Source organism: Octodon degus, unplaced genomic scaffold (assembly GCF_000260255.1).
Source record: "Octodon degus isolate 3935 unplaced genomic scaffold, OctDeg1.0 scaffold00025, whole genome shotgun sequence".
Taxonomy (NCBI): domain Eukaryota; kingdom Metazoa; phylum Chordata; class Mammalia; order Rodentia; family Octodontidae; genus Octodon; species Octodon degus.
This window is the reverse complement of record NW_004524601.1, coordinates 3,906,842-3,927,703: the sequence shown is the minus strand read 5'-3', so window position 1 is coordinate 3,927,703 and position 20,862 is coordinate 3,906,842. Positions and strand designations below refer to the sequence as shown.

Here is a 20,862-nt window from a genome sequence, read left to right as displayed (position 1 = left end):
GCCGCGCACAGGCTCCGCCCGCCCCGGGGCCGGGGCGCCGGCCGGGCGTCTCCTCACCTTCTTCTCCCGCGTCTTCCGCTCTTCTCTACGCCGCTCGAACTCCTCAAACGATATCTTTCCTTCCAGGTAGTCGATGAGCTCGGGGCTGAAGCCCGACATGTCTGCTCGACGGCTCGAGGGAGCCCGGAAGCCCGACGGCGAAACCGGAAGAGCAGCTCGGAGCGCGCGCGGCGTCCTTCCGGGAACCCGTCGGGCTGAGAACAAAGGTTCCGGGACTCCAAACAGGGCGCAGGCCACGCCCCTCTGTGAGTGGGCACAGCCTTTCCCTACCGAGCCGAGGATTGGGGATCCGAGAGGTGTCCTCCTTGCTCCTTTCCGTTGGATGCAGCCTGCTTCCTACTGAGGTTGAGTCCAAAGAAATCATAATACAAAATAAAGATTTTTTCCTTCTAAAATCCCGTTTGCCCAGGTGCCAGGGTGCAGCCCTGAATCCCACCACTGGAGAGGCTGAGACAGGAAGATCGCAGCAAGTTGAGACCAGCTTGAACTACATAACCAGCCTCCGTCTCAAAAACACCCAGAAAATAAAAATACATGTAAAATAATTAAACCTCCATTTTCTTTCAAAACCTGCCCTACCCCAGTTGAAAAACTGGGTTAGAAGTCTCAGTTCCAACTGGTCATTTTAAATAGGCAGAGCCGCCTGTGACACATGGCCGCTAGCAATGGAGCGCTTCCTGCATTCTGCTTGTCTAACCAGCCCTGGATTGAGAGGCCCTGCAGCCCCCCTCTCAGGGCGCAGGACCCGCTCAGGAAATGCAGGAGCCATTTTTCTTACTTCCAGGACAGCTGAGCGGGCCTCCACATTGATCCATCTCTTTCTGCCACTGCACAAACTCACCACTCCCAGCACCCAGCTGCTACTGCATTTGTCCAGCTGTGCTCGGGTCCCACCTGCTGCCACTCTGTGGCCCAAGTCCCTAGCCAGCTGACCAACCCCTGGTCCTTGTGGCCGCCCGATTTATAGGGCCATACACAGGAGCAGCTTTGCCTGTACCTCCTTGGTTATGTAAGTTATTTACACTGAGAATCCTAGTGTCATAGGCAGCTGAATTAGATAGAAATATTATAGGCAGTCAGACAGGGCCAGGCCCTCAAGGAGACAAGATGGAAGACAAGGTGGCTTTGCAACTTGGAAGAGACAGACACTCCCATGTGGGCCACACCTCATGACCAAAGAGGAAACACACACAGCTACATACTCCCCTAGGGACAGGGATTGGTATTCTAAATAGGCATCAATCTCCTCCAAGGAGCCCAAATGAGTCACTAACCCAACGCCCAACAGGAAGAGACCCTGTCCCTCTCGGTTCATGCTCACTTGCTATGTGACTCACTTCTCCATGATTCTGATTTAATCAATTTTACCACAATGGTGCTTGTAACCTCATTGGTTGACCATAGTTTTGTCCCACCTGATGCCCACCTAAGTGAGTTCCCATGTTCTCCACCACCTTAGACCTGCCTCACTACATGGTTTTACTAGTCTTTAAAAGTCCCTGGAAGAGACAGCTTCCCAGGGACCACCCACTCGGGGCCCCCCTCCTGTCCCTCTATCAGACAGCTTTCTTTCCCCCAATAAATAAATGCTGCTCATAACGTCCGCTTGTTCCTGAAATTCATTCTTTGGTTTTAAAGAACATGAACTCATCCCAGGTACTTTTCAGGTGGGAGATCTTTTTTCCCCTCTATCATTCGGAGGTCACCCACCCTGGATCAGTGTTTCTCCCTGTGTCACTAGGTACACCTGCCCTGCAATCCCACTGACTCCAGAGTTACCCCATGCGCGCACACACGCATGCACGCACACATGGCCTGAACCACTGAACCAGAGTGTGGTCACCCTGGCTTCATTTTCCTCTGCAGGACATTCTATGAGCATCTTGAGAAGAGCACAGGCAGGCCAGAGGTTAGAAGCCCAGCACTGTGGCCCTGCACGTACTCAAAACGTCCTGTGAATTTTACTGGATGAGGGGAACATGTTTGGACATTTGAGCTAGGGTGTTGTGAGAAAGGCATGTGCAATTGAGGACCAGGCCAAGTGGAAGAGACCCAGAGAGACTCTGCAAGGCAGCTTTGTCACCTTAGCTGGCTGGGGAGCCCACGGGCTCAAATCACCAGCCTCTTTTTAAGGTTACCAATCACTTACATAGGTTTTCAGAAGGAAGTACAAAATGACAGATAATATTTAGGGTTGGTGACACCTATCTTTTGTCATTAACTGCTAGGCAGAATTTACTCCTCAGAAACTAATAAGGTACTATCTTACTATAGGATACCCTGGCGGAAGAATCAACCATGGTGTGAGACCAGACAGAGGTGTCCTGGCCGGAACTCCCTGGGACTTGAAAGCACACAAAGCCCCAACCTCGGGCAGAGCTGCACTTTCCTCCCTGCTGGCTCCGAAAGCCTAAGTTACAGTGCTAGTGAGCTCCCTAATTATGAGAACCAACTGTGCTTCCCAGCCTTGCAGTACTGGGGATAGAAATCAGGACCCTGCGCTTGCTAGGCAAGCACTTATTCTACTGAGCTATCTTCCGGGCCCCCAGTCTTGTTCTTGAACAGTGGTAGAAATATAGGATTAAACTTTTCATTACACCTAAAGTAGCCCCTACAAAGGAAACACAGTCAGGATGCAGCAGGTAAAGGTAAGCTGCCTCTCCTCCAGCCACCTGTGTGCCAGTGCAGGCGAGGGCAAGGGCACTAGTGGTACAGGGGAAACAGTAGGTGTCAAATATGCCAACATTATGTGTGTCCCCTGAAGACTGAATTCTAATGAACAATAGAGGTCAAGAGTATCAAAATTGGGCTGGGGAAAATACATTGAGAGACAGACAGACAGACGGACAGACTGGGTGTGGTGGCACACACACCTATAATGCAAGTGCTTGGTAGGCTGAAAACAGGAGGATCATGAGTCTGATCTGTGTAGTGAGACCCCTCTACTAAATACATTTAAAAAACTGAGCTGGGGAGATAGCTCAGTGGCAGAAGCACCTGCCTGGCAAGCGCAAGTTCCCAAGTTCGATCCCCGGTACCAAAGGGTGGGGGGGGGTAGGAAATTTTACTACAGAAAAGGAATGGGGAGTGAGATGTGGGGATGGGGGTAAGAATAGCTCCTGGGAGACAGGAGGAGCCCAAATGGGTTGCCCTAGGGCCCATCTTAAAGTTTTCTAAAGTAAAATTATGAGGCAGCTACAACAGGGGTCAAATTATGATCAATGCGATTGAAGTGTAGTCACTTAAGTAATACTAATCTCGTGGTAGCAAAGGTACATCATTAACCTTGCTTAATAAGCTCTCTTTATTTTTGGTACTGGGGGTTGACCTCAGGACCTTGCGCTTGCCAGGCAGGCACTTAGGCCACTGAGCTATCTCCCAACCCCTTTGCTTGATAATCTAGTGTTAGTCTTGTCTTTAGTCTTAGCAGTCTTAGGCTTAGTGGTCTTGCTCTTAGTAGATGGGAGAGGACACCCCCCATGGGATCATGGAAATCTCCAAAGGTGGCACCCATCCTCCCAGTCCCTGTGCATTCCTGAGGAATACAGAACTAGCCACAGTGACTTTAATCCACAGATGGCCCCAGCCAGTCCCAGTGCTTCCCCTTCTCCTGCACAGACTCCCTGAAGGGCTCAGCACTGTCTGCCTGCCTCTAGTTCTACCTGAGCCTGGTCGCCACTGCCCCAGTATCCACACGCAGCCAGCCCACCTGACACTGTCCAGTCCGAGGTTCCCCCGGTGATGCCCAGCTGGCCCGTGGCCCCCATAAGCTCAGCTGCTGGGGGCAAGGTTCCCACTGCCCAGTGAGCAGCAGAGCAGCAGCAGAGGAGCAGCACCCCCGCCCTCCCTGAGGGTCCATACCCCACCTTGTGCAGCCAGAGCCCACCTCACAGATGGGCAGCTGCATGGCCTGCACTGTGTCCAGCGGGCAGCCAGGAGGTAGCAGACTGTCCTGCGTGCCTGGATGCACCGACTCATCAACTCCTGCCGAATGACTGTGGAGTAGTGGATGGGTGATCCGGCCAACCTCTTGGGTTTCTGTATGCCTTCCTTTGCTGCTGGCCCGAAAGCACACGACTGCTCGGACAGCTGCCTGCTGCTGCCTCAAGGGAGCTGCAGTATGTGCTGGTGAGCGCAAGACAGGCCTCTGGGAGGACCCTGCCCTGCCCTGCCCAGTGGGCCAATGACTGGAAGAGCAGATTTCCTGGCAGTGGCTTCATTAGGCACATGGGGGTTTGCTCCTTGTTCAGGTTAAGACAGCTGCCGGGGGAGGCAGGACATCGAGGGAGGCCTGCTCCAGGGGGAGGCAGGCTGCCATGCCCAGCCTGCTTTGTAACAGAGAACCAGGTATATGTTGCCAGTGTCTTGGTTATTCAGCTGTGACTCAAGTTCCTCAGCACTAGGGACCCAGCAGGTTCCCAGGGCCAGGCTGGAGGAAGGGGTATTCGAGTGAGGGGAACATTCACACCCAGCATAGGGAGCAGCGGGGATCTGGGAAGGCCTGCTTGGAGCTGCTCCACAGGACCATGGCCAGGCCTGGGGCCACCATGCTGCCGGTGGTAGGTGAGGACAGTCCAGACCCCTCCTGGGCCCCAGCCAGGCAATACCACTCTGGGCCTGGGCTGACTCTGGCGTAGACTAGGACTCAGGCTGTCCACCCTGGGCTGAGGAGTGGAACCAGGTCCGATGTCCTCAAGGCTAGGGGTCTCTGAGCTCACAGCAGATGATGAGGCCCTAGGAAGACACGTCCTGAGACGCCACCCCGACCTGTGCAGACCCATACTGCTCTTGCTCAGAGGCTGGCGCAGGGAATCCCACCTTAATGCTAATGTCCTAGGTTTGTGCAGCAGTCTCGGGTCCTTTTCCCCCTCCAAGTCCTTGACTCGTATCTTGTCAGCAACTCACAGCTGTTCAGGTCCTCAGTAAGCTCTCCACCTTTAAGGCTGAGTCGAGGTGAGGTTACGTTGAGATGGAGCCTCCTGCCCCCTCAGTCACATACGGCAGGCCAGGGATGCTCCTGCCTTGGCTCCTTAGGATCCGGAGGGGACTAAGTGGGTCACTGACCTCACAGACGTGGAGTCTGGGGGCCACCAGATGGGTTTTGTTGACGCAGTCTAGCCTCCCACAGGATTTCAGGGCCAGCCTGCCTGGAAGGCCTGCAAAGGCCAAGGGTGGAGGCAGCCGCTGGCAGACTCGGCCATGCCCAGAGGGGCCTCCTGGCAGGTCGTCTTGCCCACACCCAGGAAAGAGATCTGCACAGCCACTGGAGGGGATGTGGGGCGTCAGCACCCTACTGCATCATGGAGACAAATCTGTGGTGGGCATGGGGGGCTGGCAGCTGCCAGTGCTGGGCGGAGCCCTTGGCGTGGACACAGCACCGGTGCAGGGTACGGGTGTTCTGTACCCGAACTTGCCACCCGGGTGAAATGGCCTGCTAATGACCACAGATGCTCACTCTGCTGGGAGGGCTGCACCCTGAATAGGGGTCGTGGAACGTGCCGGCAGGTGGTACTCTGAGCCATCTCAGCCTCAGGCCCTCACTCAGCAGAGTCCTCAGTACTCTCTCCTTAGCACCCGCCCACCAGCAGGATGGCAGGTCGCACCTGGCTTGCACCCTTAGGGCTCACAGGCAGGAAACACCTTGCTGCCTGGGTCCCCACACAGCACAGCCCAAAGAGAAAGATCTAGACGACCAGTTCCCTGCCCTGACCCGCTTGCTCCACTTCCACATCACCTTTCCCTGCCCACAGCTAAGGCCTTGGTGTCTGTGAATGAAGGCAAACTGCTTTTTGAGGCAGGATTTCACTATGTAGTGTGTCCTGGCCTTGAATTCCCCGATTGTAGCCCAGGCTGGCCTCAAACTCAGGGCAATCCTCCTGCTTCAGTCTCTGAAGTACTGGGATTACAGGCATGTGACAATACACCCAGCTAACAAGTTGCTTTAATTAGTTCTCATCAAAACACGATAGATTGTATTTTTTCACTTTGTTTTTCCATAATGACGGCTTAACCCAAAGACAGAGAATGATGGGATGAACATCGACACGAAGCAGGGAGGGCCGTTCTGAGGCTGGCAGTAACCAGCCTCAATTCCACCAGAAATCTCATTGGTAGAAACAGAAAGGAGCACTCAGTTATCCCCTCATAATACGGACATCTCTGCTCATCAAGAATGCCACTACCTGCAGGGCACAGGGACACACGCCTGCAATCCCTGCACTCGGGAGCCTGACAGGAAGACTGCCAGGTCGAGGCCAACCTGGGCTGCAGAGTAAATTCAAGGTCAGCCTGAACTACAAGGTGAGACCCTGTTTCAAAAAATTGAAAAGATCCGGCAGAATAGCTAAGATTAAAGCGCCTGCTTAGGCAGATGCAGTGTCAGGGGCAATCACTGGTGTGCCATGCCGGCCCCGCCCCCAGGGTATGCTGAGATGGAGACAGCGTGGTGGAGCGCGCCTGTAATCCCAGCTCTTGGGAGGCTGAGCACAGGCAGACCACTAGGAGTCTGACCTACAAGGTGAGACCCTGTACTAAATAGAGAAAAAAAAAGTGTGCAGCGACTATCAACGCTCAGCTGGGGCCCTCAGGTCACCCTTCACAGGACGGGAATGGCTCAAGGGGGGCTGGGGAGGTGGCGCAGTAGAGTAAGTGCGTGCCTGGGAACGGCACAGGGAAAGACCTGGGCAACAGCACCACGAAGGCCCTGCAACCACATGGCAGGGCAGGTGGACTTGCTGAGGGATCTCCTACCACCCGTTCCCACGTGTCACCCGAGGGGGTCACACTGGCCCCTGCTCTGCCCACAAGTGCGTGTTCTAAGGACGACGGGGCCAGTGCAGCCCGTTAAGGTTCTCTGACAAGGAAACTGCAGCATCTCAAGGGTTCCGACGAGGTGCTCAGCAGCTCCTTTCCTCCTGCAGGGGAAAGAGCAAGTCCCGCATGGGAGGAGCGTCTAGTTCAGATGCACGCAGGCAGAAAAACAAGCAACTCAGAGCGCTGCGCAGAAGGTCATTTACAAACAGTTCTCACCAAAATGGGGACACAAAAGCCCTCAGAAGAGAAGCTGCTTCCTGGGGTCCGTCCCTCCACAGCATGAACAACCAATCTAAGGGCCACACTCTGAACGAGCATGCACTAAGGACAGGCTCCCATCCAAATGACACTACAGCCTTTCTTCTCCTCTTCTAAGGGAACAGCTTCTTGGTCTTCTTCTGAAGCTTCTTCATCTAGTACAACTTTGGGAAATTCCACAGTTACCTGAGAGAAAAAGAATACTCCAGTCAGATATAAAAAGCCTTTTCATAATTTGAAGGCAGCACTGATTCAAATCCCTACCAACAAAAAAATGGGATATGAAAAGGAACAGTCTGAGCTGGGGAGATGGCTCAGTGGAATAAGCGCTTCCCTAGCAAGCGCAAGGGCCTGAGTTCAATCCCTGGTTCCACATAGAAAAAAAGAAAAAGAAAAAGAAAGAAAAGGAACAGTCTTATTAAAATAAGAACTCCTAGCCAGGCGTGGTGGCACATGCCTATAATCCCAGCATTCGGGACGCTGAGGCAGGAAGATCACCAGTGAGTGTAAACAACATACCAAGACCATGTCTCAAACAATTTTAAGAACCCACAAACATAAGGAATCCTAAACTGGGCATGGTTTTACATGCTTGTAATCTGGCATGTGGAGGCTGAGGCAGGAGGGCTGCCAAGTAAGTTTAAGGCCATCCTGGACAATGAAATGCTGTCTCAACTCCCACCACAGGAATCCTGCAATACATTTTTATGCCATATAAATCTACAATAGCTCGATACATGACTAATCGGCTAACCTCCCCACCACCCAGGGCCTGCAGACACTGAAGACACGGCAGGGTTATTCATGCTAGGAGTACATCTTACATGTCGTATAGAATTACAGAATTGAGAAACCTCTTATTCTATGCAGAGTTGAAACAACTTAAACAGTTAAAATAAATGGCAAAATTTTAAGTTTCTGGAACACAGAACCATGTACAAAACTGGGAAATCTACCTGCAAAGCTTTTTCACCAGCTGTGAGGCTGCCACCTTCCATGGAGCTCAGGGTCTGGGGTATGGAGAAAGCCTCTTCAATCATGCTAATGGCGGAAGCACCCTCGCTGGCTTGCCAGTGTCCTCTGTAACAAATGGCAAGACAGATGACTGCTTATTTCTCATTGCAAAACCCACTTCCACTTGGGCATTTAACAGCCGATTTTCATTTCCTTAAAATCTGAAAGACAAACACCCAGTTGTCCTGGCTCTCACAGACTTCCGGGTGCCTCCAACCCGGCACGATTCCCTTCCAGAGCAGCTTACTCTTGCGCTCTCTCTCACCTCTCATTCCTAAAACGTGTTTCTGTGCCCCTCTGAGCCTCCTAGCGCGGCCCGCTCCCCACCTGGTCTCCTACGCCACTCCCTGCCCTTTTCAGCTTCATCCAGTCCAATCTGCCTTTTGCTGCTCTATTTCGGCTTCGGTCTAGCTTTCGCTGTCACTCCCAAGCTCCTCTCTCGGATCTGCTGGCGTCATTCCCTGCTCGCAATCACGCTGACCCCTTGCGGTACCCTCCCAGGTACAACCGCACACCCCGCCTGTGCTTAGTGCCCCGGCCGTGTCCTTCTGCAGCTGCTGCTTCTCCTTGACTACTGAATGCTGCAGAGCCTCAGAGCTCTTCCTGTCCCTGAGCTCCCACTTTGGCAGCACATATACTAAAAACTGGAACAACAGAGGGAAGGTCTGCATGGTCCCTGTTAAAAGATGACACATAAGACCAGGGATATAGCTTAGCAGCACAGGGCCTGCCTGGCAAGCCCAAAGTCCTAAGTCTTGAGTCCCAGTACCTAAATAAAAAAGGTGACATAAAAAAAAAAAAAAAAAGACAGAACTCTTCCTATTCCCTCTTTGGTCCGCCCCTCCTTCCCTTCTTTCCATGTTTTCACGCCCACATACATGGGCACACAGGCGCACCCACAACTCTTTCCTGCAATAGAAACCCTGCCTGGAAGCCACACCTGGAAGCTCGTGACTCTTTAGTGCCCCCTGCTGAGCCTGCCCCAGTGCACGCCACTCTTTCCCAAGTATCACAGCTTGATCTCCTGCCTGGTCTCCCTCCTCCTGCCCTCACCAGTCTTCAACCTAGTCTCCAAGGAACAGCCAGAACTGACACGTGTAAAACTTAAACCAGACCATCTCAGTCCTCTATTGCATTTTCTAGTGGCTTTTAAAGACACTTGGCGGCTAGGTGGGATAGAGTACACCTGGGATCCCAGGCAGCAGGAGGCTGAGACGGGGAGCACCTGGACTCAAGGCCAGCCTAGACTATGTAGTAAGTTGAAGGCCAATGAGATTGAAGCCTTGTGCTGAAACAGAAAACCTGGAAACCAACCAACCCCACAAAAATGTCATTCTGAGTAAAAGCCAGAGCCCCCTGTTGGACACATGAGCAGAAGGCTCCATTCCTCTGAAAGCTCTCTGCCCTGCTCCCCAAGGCTATCCTGGAACACATTTGCCCATCAGCCACTCTCCTGGATTCCCTCTCCCAGAGCCCCTGCTCCCCTTCGTTGGTGCAACCCTAGTGTAGGCCCTCAAGTGTACTCTAATGACTACTGGAGAACAGCACACTCCCATAGCTCCCATTCCTACCCTTTCCCGGCTTCCCATGTTTCCATATCACTTACCAACATCTGACAGTTATTTATCTCCTTGTTCTATCATGCAGGCTCCACAAGAAAAGAAGTTACTGTTTTTTGTGTTTGTTTTCAGACAGTCTCACGCAGTTCAGGCTGGCTTTGTGCTCACTTTTGTAAACCCCAGGCCAGTCTTGAAACTCTCAGAGATCCTCCAGTCTCAACCTCCAGAATGCTGGGATTACAGGCTGCACCACCACATCCGGTTCCCGGGCCCTGTGGTGGGTACCCACATCTGGGGCCAAGACTACATGGCATGCGGGGCTGGATATTGAACTTGCATCCTTATGCTTGCCAGGTAGGTGTTTATATTTCTGAGCTATCTCCCTAGTCCTAACTTTTGTTTTTTGAGGCAGGGTCTTGCTTTGTGGTTCAGGATGGCTTGCATTCACTACATAGCTCAGGCTGGCCTTGAACTCACAGCAATCCTCCTGCCTCAGCCTCCTGAGTGCTGGAGAGTGGGGTGGTTTGAAACTCTGTTCAGCCAAGCACAGTGGTGCACACCTGTAATCCAGGCACTCTGGGACGATGAGGCAGGATGACCAGAGGATTACTCAGCTCACAACTCAGGGCCAGCCTATGCTTCACAGCGAGTTCAAAGCCAGCCTGGATTTCCTCATATATTAAGTTCTCTATGCAATCAGTTGACTTGGAAACAGAAAAGTATCAGAGATGGAAGAAAAAAAATAAACACCTATATTTAGTCACAACATAAAATGCTTCTTCAAATCTCCATGAGGCAGATTCCATTTCAAATGTATGCTTTGATTTTATAAAATACAATGACCAGCAGCACAGCACCTAGGGACTCAACTCCAAACTCACTTGGCCTTGTCTCTAGCCAGCTGCAGAAAGCGCTCTCCATCAGAGGCAGGCAGAAGGTTGAGAATGCGCCGGTACCCGTCCATCGCCATCTCACGATCGCCCATCTGTTCACACAGACTTGACCGCTCCCACAGAAAATGGATATTGGTAGGTTCATACTTCAGAGCTAGGAAAAAACCAAAGGAATAGAAGTTATGTATGTATCATACAGAGGTGCACCATCGCTGAGTGCTGCCTATCATTTCCCAGAAAGCCTAATAAACACTTAAAATTAATTGTCCACTGTTAACAGGGTAGCTATTCTAAAAGAAAGCTATCATTACAGGATTTCTTAATTAGGCTCAACTAAGACCAAGTACTATCATGCATCTACCAACTTTTGTACTATGTATTAGCTCATAATATAAGCTGCTGATAAGCGTAAGAACAACAGATGGTGAAACAGTGTCAAAACCCACCCATTTCAGCAACATCACAGCCATGGCTGCGAGTGCAAATACCAAACACCTATTATAAAGCATCTAACCAAAGCAAGGAAGTTTTTTAAATTACCTTGTGTATAGCAAAAAATAGCCTGCTTAATATTGTCTTGTTCGAGGGACATTTCTGCCAGTCTAGCCCATTCTTCAGTGTCACTGGGATTTAAATGTGCAGCAGTGAATGCCAACCTCAAGGACTTCTCCATGTCACCTTGGTCCTCATGTATCATGGCAAGTGTAGAGAATGGCTCATAAGCCAGAGGAGCTACAGGAAGGGGAGAAACACATCTCATTGGCCAAGGGAACTGTATGAGCTGATGTCTCCAAATGTGGATCCTTGTTATACCAATACATTTTAAATAAAATCATACTGGCAGAATTATACCAACTATTTAATGGAATTTAGAATAAACGCTTTATTGTCTTACTTTCTTTTCAGGCATTTTTAGTTTTTTGTTGGTTTTGAAACAGGGGCTCACTGTGCAGCCCAGGCTCATCTCCAACCTGCGTCGATCCTCGTGACTCAGCCTACTGAGTCTGGGATTACAGCTATCTGCCACCACACTCAGCAGAGTTTTTAAATAAAGCATTATTTTAAGCAATATCCTAAAAACCCCTACTCTCTGCCATAACATCCTTGGGATAGCCTGTCCACAGCAGCTACCCATGGCCAGTCCCCGAGCGGGTTCACCCCAGCTCCACTGAAGGAGCTTCACCGATGCAGCCCTGCAGCAAGTACCTGACGGCCAGAGTGGCCACACAGTCCCCGTGCTGAGCAGAGCCTGGTTAAGCTAGGTTTCCTGAGACACTGTTTCTGAAACTAATACAATTAAAAACAGAACAACGAAAAAGGTGCCTGCCAGAGCTTACTAAATGGTAGGCACATGAAGTGGTGCACAGCTACAATCCACACGCTGGGGAGGTGTGAGTCCAACCTGGACTACACAGGGAGATCCTGACTCAAAAAACTGAAAGTGCAAAGTTCACTAAGTACTAGTAGTACTTCACTCATAATTCCCCAATTTCCACTTCCTGAATCACAAGTCCTATTTAGTGTACAAACAGGCAAGGTATTTGCAGCACATACAACCACCGCCTATTCCTAAATGCATACTACAGACAGTTCAGGAAAACGCTGCCCTGACTGCTTTCCAGTGAGGCATTCCTATGCCCTGGAGGAGCACCTTGTCGGATGATGTCCAAGCACAGCCAAATGGCCTTTTCCTGCTTGCCTTGCACAAAGCGGGTGTTGGCTTCACCCATGCGCCCCCTCAGTGCTCTGGGCAGTCTGCCTGGAGGCTTCTCCTGCATGAGAAAAAAATATGTAGATTAAAATACATTACATATAACACACAGTAAAGTTTTACATTTCATTTTAACTACTGTAAAAAACACAGACCCTAAAAAAACTGAAGTTTTTACTATTCTGAGTTTAGAGGTAGACTAAGCATTTCCAATCCTGACTCTTCCCATAATTTTATTGAGAAACAAATAGCAATGAGACAGTTTCAAACCAAATGGGTAGGACAGTTTCAATAATTAATACATTGCATACTCTCTTCCTAGTGGTTAATTGCTGTACAAGATGCAGACATAATATCCTATTTACAAACACTATTAGAACAAATCCCTCTACTAAGAGAATGTAACTGTATATCTATCCTAACCATTTTGAATACACAGATACAAAATCAACATTAATTTATATATCTCTTTTGTTTAGTTCTGTCATTTGAATATTATAGGTGTGTTAACTCAGCAAAATATTTTAAAACAGTCCAGTAGTCTGTAATAGTATTGGGAATCCTGACTCCTTTAAAAAAATCTAAAAGTCAGGTGCAGGGAAGAACAGAATTATTCTATGAAATTGTCCCAAAACAAAAACCAAGGAAAGGAGTCAGGGATGCAGCTCAGCAGCATGCCTTCCTGGCAAGCACAAGGTCCTGACTTCAATTCCTTGTACCCCTCAAAAAAAAAAAAAACCAAAACAACAAAATCAAGAACAGAAAACCTGGAAACAAAACAGAGATCTTTCAGAGGGACGGAGCCTTCTGCTCATGTATCCAACAGGAGGGCTCTGGCTTTTACTCAGAATGACAAGTTTGTGGGGTCTGTTTCGGTATTTTTTTTTTTTTTTTTTTTTTTTTTGAGTACTAGGAATTGAAGTCAGGACCTTGCACTTGCCAGGTTTGAGAACAAAACAAAACTTTCTAGCATAAAATGCCCAAAGCTATGGTAACATAGAAAACAAAAAAACACAGAGGTCAGGAAATTGCTAGTGATAGGAATAATTACACTGGAAAATTGATTTTCACACAAGGAAACTTACTGTAAAGATCACCCTTCTTCCAATATATCACACAGAATGTGCCTGGTTTTAAAGATATATTATAGAGTACTTAAGAACAAAATTAGATTTTGACATATACATAATTAAGATTTTTACAGAATAATTCCCCAAGAGAGTGTAAGCTATGAGAGTTATTTCAGCATTTCTTCCTTATCTGGGTGTCCCACAATGGTAATTTACATCTTCACTTGCATGACTGTCACTAATCTCAATTTAAAAAATACTAAAATAAGTAACAACAACGTGTCATCCTTTTCTGGCTCCAGGGTGCAGAACCATCTCCACGCAAACGTGAACGTCGCCGTGGTGGGCTGGTCGCCTGCAGTGGGCTGCTTGGGGGTCTCTGCCTGCTCCACCTCATCTTCCGTCTCTCCAAGCATGGAGTCAAAGACCTTCTGCACCGACTTACTCACCCCATCTGAAGTTTCTCCTAAGGAAAGGACAATGAGGCGGGAAAATGCAAAGCTTCAGGCACTTGCAGTCAAAAGAAAGTACAGCTCCCCAGCTTCCCTTGTAAGACACAAGCCTAAGCTGGCTCAGGCTGACAGGCACGACCCACTGGGCAGCACCCGGCACAGAGGAGGCCCGAGACCAGCCTCTGGCTCCCAAGGTCACGCCAGCAAACCCTGGACAGCCGCGCCAAAGTCCGGAAGCTCCGAGGCAGCCCGGGATGGCCAGCACACAGGCTGGCCCGCCCACACTGCCCCTCACATGGAGACAGGATCGGTGACGACCCTAACGTCCCATGCTGCACCTGTACCTGGGACACCCGTCAGGGTGTCTGCATGCGAGGACGGTCTCACTGAGCAAAGAAGTTCAAGGCCAGAGACACTTTTCTGTCAACGACAGCAGAACCATGGGACCCGTTCAGAAGAGGTACAAGAAAACGGTCAAGAATCACGCTCAGTGTACACTGGTCTTCAAAAGCCCTTAAGCTTATCTCACCTGAGCGAAATAGTTCAAGACCCAAAGGTTAAGGAGAAATGGCTTAGTAATTGTAAAAGCCGCACCTTGTCAGCCACACGTTGGTGTTGCTAGGAAATTATGGGAACCACCACATTCGGGCATTCTGAACATGCAAAAAGAGTATAAAATTTATCACAGGAATAAATGAAAAACCTCATCTTCATAAAAGGAGCATCTGTTAAAATTCAACATACATTCCTAATAATTCTTGGTCAACTAGGAATGAAAGGGAGCCATTTCTACTTTGCTAAAAACTTCTCACAAAAGCACAGAGGATAAGGCAGGAGGATCACCATGATTTTAAGGCCAGCCTGGGCTACCTAGTGAGCCAAATAGTGAGATCCTCTCTTAAAAACAACACAGAGGGACGGTGAGATAGCTCAGCGGACTAAAGTGCCAAGTATAGGCAAGCCCACAGACTGTGGTTGGATCCCCGCACTGCATGCCACTCCAGCCCTGCCCCAGGGTGGGCTGAGCGGGCAAAAGTTTGGGCATGGGGTGCATGCCTGCAATAGCAGCCCCAGGGAGACAGAAAGCAGGAGCAGCACCACGAGTCCGAGCTGCAGAGTGAAACCCTGCAACAACCAGATACATAAAAAAAAAAAAAAAAGAGAGAGAGAGAGAGACAAAAAATTCCCACAAGTAAAGTTTTGAATTTTGAAAGTTCCTGGGGATTGACACAATGATTCCTCCTACTCCTACTTACATTTTACAGGCCGTCCTAGCCAATGCTGTGAGCTAGGAAGGATACAGATGGCAAGGGAGAAACAAAATTATCACAAAAGAATCTACATAAAAACTCAGCACACATGAATAGTGGGGGCCAACATACAAACATTAACTGTAGTTAATGCATACAGTCCCGGCACTCCAGGCAGGTCAGTGGGACAATTTTTAAAGAGGATGAGTGAAGGCATAGCTCAGTGTGAAAGCCCTAGATTCAGTGCCCAGTGCCACCAAGAAATAAAACTAACGTACCAGCACAACTAAATTTAAAATGAAATTAAAAGACCCCATCTGGCGCTACAGCAACCATTGAAGAACAGCAGCCCTCCTCTCTGCCATCCCATGGCCATGGGCCTCAACAAGGGCCACAAGGTGACTCAGAATGTGAGCAAACCCAGGCACCGCTGCAGTCAGACGCTTCACCAAACACAAGTTCCTGGGGACACGATCCGGGAGGCGTGTAGCTTCGCCCCCGACGACAGCACCACACCACAGAGCTGCTCAAGGTCTCCGAGGACAAACATGTCCTTAGGTTCATCAAGAAGAGGGAGGGGGCACACATCTAGGCCAAGAGGAAACGTGAGGAGCTGAGCAACCGGCCGCCGTGAGGAAGGCAGCTGCCAAGAAGGACTGAGCCCCGCTGGATTAAAGAGTTGCAGAAAGTTTAAAAGAGGGTCCGGGGAGATGGCTCAGTAGAATAAGCGCTTCCCTGGTAAGCAGAAGGGCCCAAGTTCAAACCCTGGTTCCACACACAAAAAAGTTTAAAAAACCCCACCCCATCTGCTGGGTATACAGCAGGACGACAAATGATCGAGACCACCTATTCCAAGGAGACGTGGCCAGAGCTGTTCTAAAGCAAGCCCTGCTCCTGCGCTGCCCACATGCTCTCGCTCACCCAGAGTCTGGAGAGCCCTTCCAGAACACAGGGAGGAGCCTGTGCCTCTGCAGCTGAGGGGAGTCTCCTGCAGGAGGGCGGCCAGCTGGCGCCTCGCAGCTCACCAGGCTCACCACAGCTCTCGGCTGAGCCTCTCTCCTCGGGAGCACTGGAGGCCAGCTCTGGGGTCACTCATCTGCAGACCACTGTGGAGAGCCCCTCCTCCCCCAGCACTCCTGCAACTCCACCCACAGCGGTCTGGACACTCCCCCCTTCCCCCTGACCTTCCTGCTGGCAGGGCAGAGCATGAAAGCGCTTTGCTCTCCTCCCTGTCCCTCTCCCCACATGCTCCAGGGAGACCGACCACTCAGTCTCCTCTCTCTCCACAGTGTACTTCAGTGCCAAGGATTCAGGGGCAAAGAGCCTCTCTCTACTTCGACCCCCAACCCAGGGTCACACACAGAGCGGCCTCTAACTCAGGGTCAGCACCCAGCTAAGTCCACTCAGGCAGCAGACACCGCAACATGAGACAGTCACTGGAAATCACTCATTTCCACGTCAGGTCATCAGTCCGGTTCCAAGAAACTTAACTAGCTGGGAGGCACTGACACACCTGCTGTCTAGATTTGCAAGGCTGAGAGCTGGACCTAGGAAACAGGACCCTTCTGTGAGGAACTGTCGTCTAGACAGAAAGTGTTTCTGGACGCTCCCTGTAAAGCCCCATCAGCCCAGCCAGGTGGCCTTCCCGTCTCACACAGCTGAGAACCACTCTGCACCCAGTGGAGCTCACTACACACTGGGGGAGGACAGGCTGCAGGTAGGCCCGCCTGAGAAGGCCCATTCAGAACAGACCGACCCTAGGAAGCCCCTACGTGGGGCACCTTGATGGTGACACCCAGGCCCGTAGGCAACAGAGAAGGACTGTGTCCTTGACCAAAAGGACTGGAGACATGGCTCTGTGCTTCCCGAGTTCAATCCCGAGGACCACACAACCACTCAGTACAGATAAAAAGGCCCCAAAGCCAACACTTTCCAATAATACAGCTCACAAACTTCACCAACTCAAAACAAGGATTTTTTTGAGCCAGGCACACGGGAGGCACAGGCCTGCAGTCCCAGCTGCCCAGGAGGCTGTTACGAGGATCGCAGGTGTGTGGAGAGCCCACACAATGCCCGAGACCCTGCCTCACAGCCGCACAGCGGGCTGGGACGACCCTAGGTCCCTAACGGTCAGTGCGGGCGGCGAGCGGGCTCACTGTACCTTCACTGGCACCCCTGAGGTGGGCTCTGGCAGAGCTGATTCCCGACGAGGATGGCACTTCAGCGTCACCTGGGTGCTCCCCAGCTGACACTCTTCCTTCTTCCTGAAGACTCTGGGAGTGAAAGTTTGCATTTAACAAGTGAAGATTCAGCCCTCCCGTGTCCCTGGCAAGAGGACATTTCAAACTAGACTAGAGGTCCCACTTGTCCCAGCTATTCCCGTCCTTGATATCTTCCTGCAAGCATTTAAAGCATCATACCGCAGGGCTACACGCACCCGTGTTTACAGTGGCACAGTTCGCAATAGCTAAACCTTGGAAAGAACACATATGTCCATTACAGAGGAATGGGTAAAAAGGTGTTTATACAGTGGAAGACTACCATAAGATAAACTTAGGTGTAAATCGCACTTTCTCTCCTATAAGAAATATAAAGTGTAAATAAGGACCAAAGTGTGTACTAGGTTTTATTTATTTTAATTTTTTTAGTATTTCCAATGGTTTTATTATACATTCAATTCTAATAAATGCTGAACTTCATTCTAGTCCCTTTCTGGTCCATCCATCCATTCCCCATCCCGCACTGCAGGACTTGGCACTTCTCCAAGGCCACTTTTAGGGCAGTACAGAGCTGCCAAGGACCCACAGGACAGCAGTGCCCCACAGTCAATCTTCATCTGAATCACTAGGGCCCACGTACTGGCAGACAGCATCATAGTGAAGTTCCACCAACTGATTTTCTCTCCGCAGATGCACCAAAGCCCGGCTCTGGGCTCTGTCCCGGCCCAGCAGATGGCCTACTCTTCCAGCCAATGTCCCCAGAACCACCATCACACGATTGCCCTTGACCTTGGGAACCAGGGTCTCCAGCATGTCTTCCTTTAGGCCTTCCAGGACACGGCCTTCATCTGTCCGGCACACACATATATCTGGGCTCAGGACGTCTTCAATCGTCATCTTCGTGTTGTAATACTGGCCACCCTTGTAGAGCTTGTCCACAACGCGCACACACAAGTCCTGGTGCAGCCAGTGCCGACTCCTGCTGGCTGCTTTTTCACTCTTGGCCACAGGCCCCTCCAGTCTGTTGGGAGAGTTCTCCCACTGACCTTGGAGGTCTTCACTCTGGAGGGCCTTCTGTGACAGGGATGCTCCATTGTGCTGCCCTGAGGAAGTTCTGCTTATCTGGCTAGAACACAAGGAATTCTTGCCAATCTCCTGCTGGGACACGGGTTGCAGACAGTATTCGCTAACAGTCGCCATGCGACTGCCCACTGCTAGACGAACCATGGCCCGCACACTGTCAGGATCAAGACCTTCCACCTTCCCGTAGAGACGTTGATGAGGGCCAGAAAGGACCACCACAGCTCCTCCAGGCACCAGCCCTTGTGGCTGGTCTTCCTTACCCTTCCCTTGCTCTCCACCTGGCCTTGGGGGGCAGTAGGGGCCACTGGAGGCTAAGGCCTGGGCCTCAGTTAGGTTGGCACCCAGCCCTAGTCCCTTGGGCCTCAGCAAGTTCACACGGGGCTTCACCACTGGATTCAAAGTGCGGCCAATGCCCTCGCCAGGCTTCCAGCCCATGCCCCGCAACACGGCCAAGCCCTAAGCCTCCACAGGGACAGCCTCATAATCGGCCTCCTCTGGCACCGTCTCATGCTGCGGTGTGCTGCCTGCCCCTTCCTCACTGGGAGTGTATCCTTTCCGGGTCACGGGGATAGCAAGCGTGGAGTCAACACCCGAGTTCTCTCTCCCCTCCAGAGACTTCTTGGTGTCCTCAACGAGCTCCTTCACAGCCTGGGACAAGGCCCCATCCTCCAAAGCCTCGGCGGATGGCGCACACGCCTGGGCCCAGGGCCGCCTTCCACAGCCATTCTGGATCACCGGGATGGCCAGCTCCTTAGGGCGTCTACAGGCTTCACACTCTGCAGCTCCCTTCCTTCCAGGATCTTCAAGAAATCCTCTTCCTCCTGGGCTGACCCCGTGCCGTCCCCCGGGGCCGCCAGCCGCCTCTGGACTGAGGTGCGAGTGCAGCTGAATGAAACTGGGGCTGCGGGAGGGGCAGCCGGCTGCGCAACCTCCTCCTCGGCGTCCGCCATCTTGCCCCCGGTCCCAGGCCGGCGCGCTGCCTGCTGGGAAGTTTAGTTTGTGCTTCGGCTGCACTAGGTATTGAGAAACAGGAAAAAAATGTTATACAAGGTAATACGGCTTGTATGTATCTGTCCCCTCAAAGCCTCATGCTGTCACTGAGGCGTAGTTCTCCGGTTTGTGAATAATTCATGACCCAAGCTCGGGATTATGGGCCTGAACACTGCTGGGATTATGGGTGTGAGGGCTACACCCACCCTGAGGTGGAGAGCTGAATGGAACGTGAGACACACAGACTCGCTCCGGTGCTGCTACTGCCTCCATTTGCTCTTGCCCTTTGCCGCTGCCACCGAAGGCTGCTGCTCTCCGAAACGTGCCGCTCTGCCTTGGAGCCAGCCAGTATGGACTAAAACCTCCAGTAACTGAGCTAAATAAACCATGCCTTCCTTCATTTCGAGTGTTGGGTACTAGTTCCAGCAACGAGACAAAAATAACAGACATAAAGAGGGAGGAGGCAGTAAGGAAAAAAGGGGAAAGTGAAAAAAAAGTGAAAATAAAGAAAACATGGTGAAGGGTAGTGGCACAGGCCTATAATGCCAGCACTTGGGAGGCAGGAGGAGGAGGAGGATTATTGGGATTTTGAGATCAGCCTGGGCTTCAAAGTGAGCTCAAGGCCAGCCTGAAGGCTGTCTCAAAAAGACCAAAGAAGGCACAGGGGTCAGGGGGTCTATCCCCGAACCTGCCAGGCCGGCCGGGTCCCAGGGCACGCTGAGACGGCACTTGAGGCTGGGCGTGGTGAGTCCGACCTAGTAGTGAGACCCTGAACACCCTTTGCTAAAATACAAGACAAAACAAAAACCTAATAGAAAAAAATTTTTAAATGGGGAGGCAAGGAAGGGTTGAAACGGGGATTGGGAATAGGAAGAAAAAAAAAAATCAAGTTACAGGGCCAGTGAGATTAGCTTAGGGGACTAAGCATCTGTTCAAGCAAGTTTAGGGACCTGGATTCAATCCCTGGCCCCACAGGCCTCCCCGCGCACTATTTGGTGACAGAGGCCTGTAATCTCAGTGCTTGGGAGGCTGAAAAGAGCAGGATCCCCGGAGTCTGAGCTGCGCAGTGAGGCCCTGTACCAAATACACTAAAAGAACAAAACAAAAAACCCCAAAACACTGACTAGGGCACCGCGATGCGGTACGGAGACCGCGCGCGGGAGGGAGTGCGCGGCTCCGGAACCCCACACGCCCCCCGAGCCCGCCGGGGTGGGCGCGGCCCGGCGTCTCCCACCTTCTCCCGCTCTTCCCTGCGCCGCTCGAACTCCTCAAACGGTATCTTTTCTTCCAGGTAGTCGATGAGCTCGGGGCTCAAGCCCGCCATGCCCGCTAGACAGAAGCCCGGCAGGTGCGCAGGGTGAGGGAGCCGGAGGACCAGGGCAGCCGGAGGACCAGGGCAGCCGGAGGAGGAGGGAGCCGGAGGACCAGGACAGCCGGAGGACCAGGACAGCCGGAGGAGGAGGGAGCCGGAGGAGGAGGGAGCCGGAGGA

The 20,862-nt window shown here is 51.4% G+C and overlaps 4 protein-coding genes across 4 annotated transcripts in view; all 4 read right to left on the bottom strand.

The window, feature by feature from the left end:
* LOC101578331 (general transcription factor 3C polypeptide 3) overlaps positions 1-188 on the bottom strand; it is a 37,394-nt gene extending 37,206 nt beyond the window's left edge. The window contains exon 1 of the mRNA XM_004628610.2: positions 58-188. Within this exon, the coding sequence (XP_004628667.1) occupies positions 58-159 (102 nt within the window). The 5' untranslated portion in view covers positions 160-188. The remainder of the gene's footprint in view (positions 1-57) is intronic.
* A 7,006-nt stretch (positions 189-7,194) lies between these two features.
* LOC101578606 (general transcription factor 3C polypeptide 3) lies at positions 7,195-12,375 on the bottom strand. The gene is made up of 5 exons (XM_023712330.1): positions 12,249-12,375; positions 11,138-11,329; positions 10,586-10,751; positions 8,088-8,211; positions 7,195-7,317 (listed from the first exon to the last, which is right to left on the bottom strand). The coding sequence occupies exons 1-5, from the start codon at positions 12,373-12,375 to the stop codon at positions 7,195-7,197; spliced, it is 732 nt and encodes a 243-aa protein (XP_023568098.1).
* Positions 12,376-17,886: 5,511 nt separating this feature from the next.
* LOC101577934 (G-patch domain and KOW motifs-containing protein-like) lies at positions 17,887-20,727 on the bottom strand. The gene is given in 3 exon segments (XM_012514131.2): positions 17,887-19,140; positions 19,143-19,395; positions 20,607-20,727. Coding segments are annotated over 2 exon segments (1,425 nt in total). The 5' UTR covers positions 19,333-19,395; positions 20,607-20,727; the 3' UTR covers positions 17,887-17,905.
* CUNH2orf66 (chromosome unknown C2orf66 homolog) overlaps positions 20,496-20,862 on the bottom strand; it is a 15,018-nt gene continuing 14,651 nt past the window's right edge. The window contains exon 3 of the mRNA XM_023712329.1: positions 20,496-20,701. Coding sequence (XP_023568097.1) covers positions 20,496-20,701 — 206 coding nt within the window. The remainder of the gene's footprint in view (positions 20,702-20,862) is intronic.

Excerpts from the sequence above, each read along its gene's own strand:
- LOC101578606 (XM_023712330.1), bottom strand. The coding sequence starts at position 12,375 with ATGCAGGAGAAGCCTCCAGGCAGACTGCCCAGAGCACTGAGGGGGCGC. Across the intron at positions 10,752-11,137 it reads TATTTTTTGCTATACACAAG|CTCTGAAGTATGAACCTACC; the intron begins GTAATTTAAAAA and ends GTTTTTTCCTAG. Across the intron at positions 7,318-8,087 it reads CTGGTGAAAAAGCTTTGCAG|GTAACTGTGGAATTTCCCAA; the intron begins GTAGATTTCCCA and ends TTTTTCTCTCAG.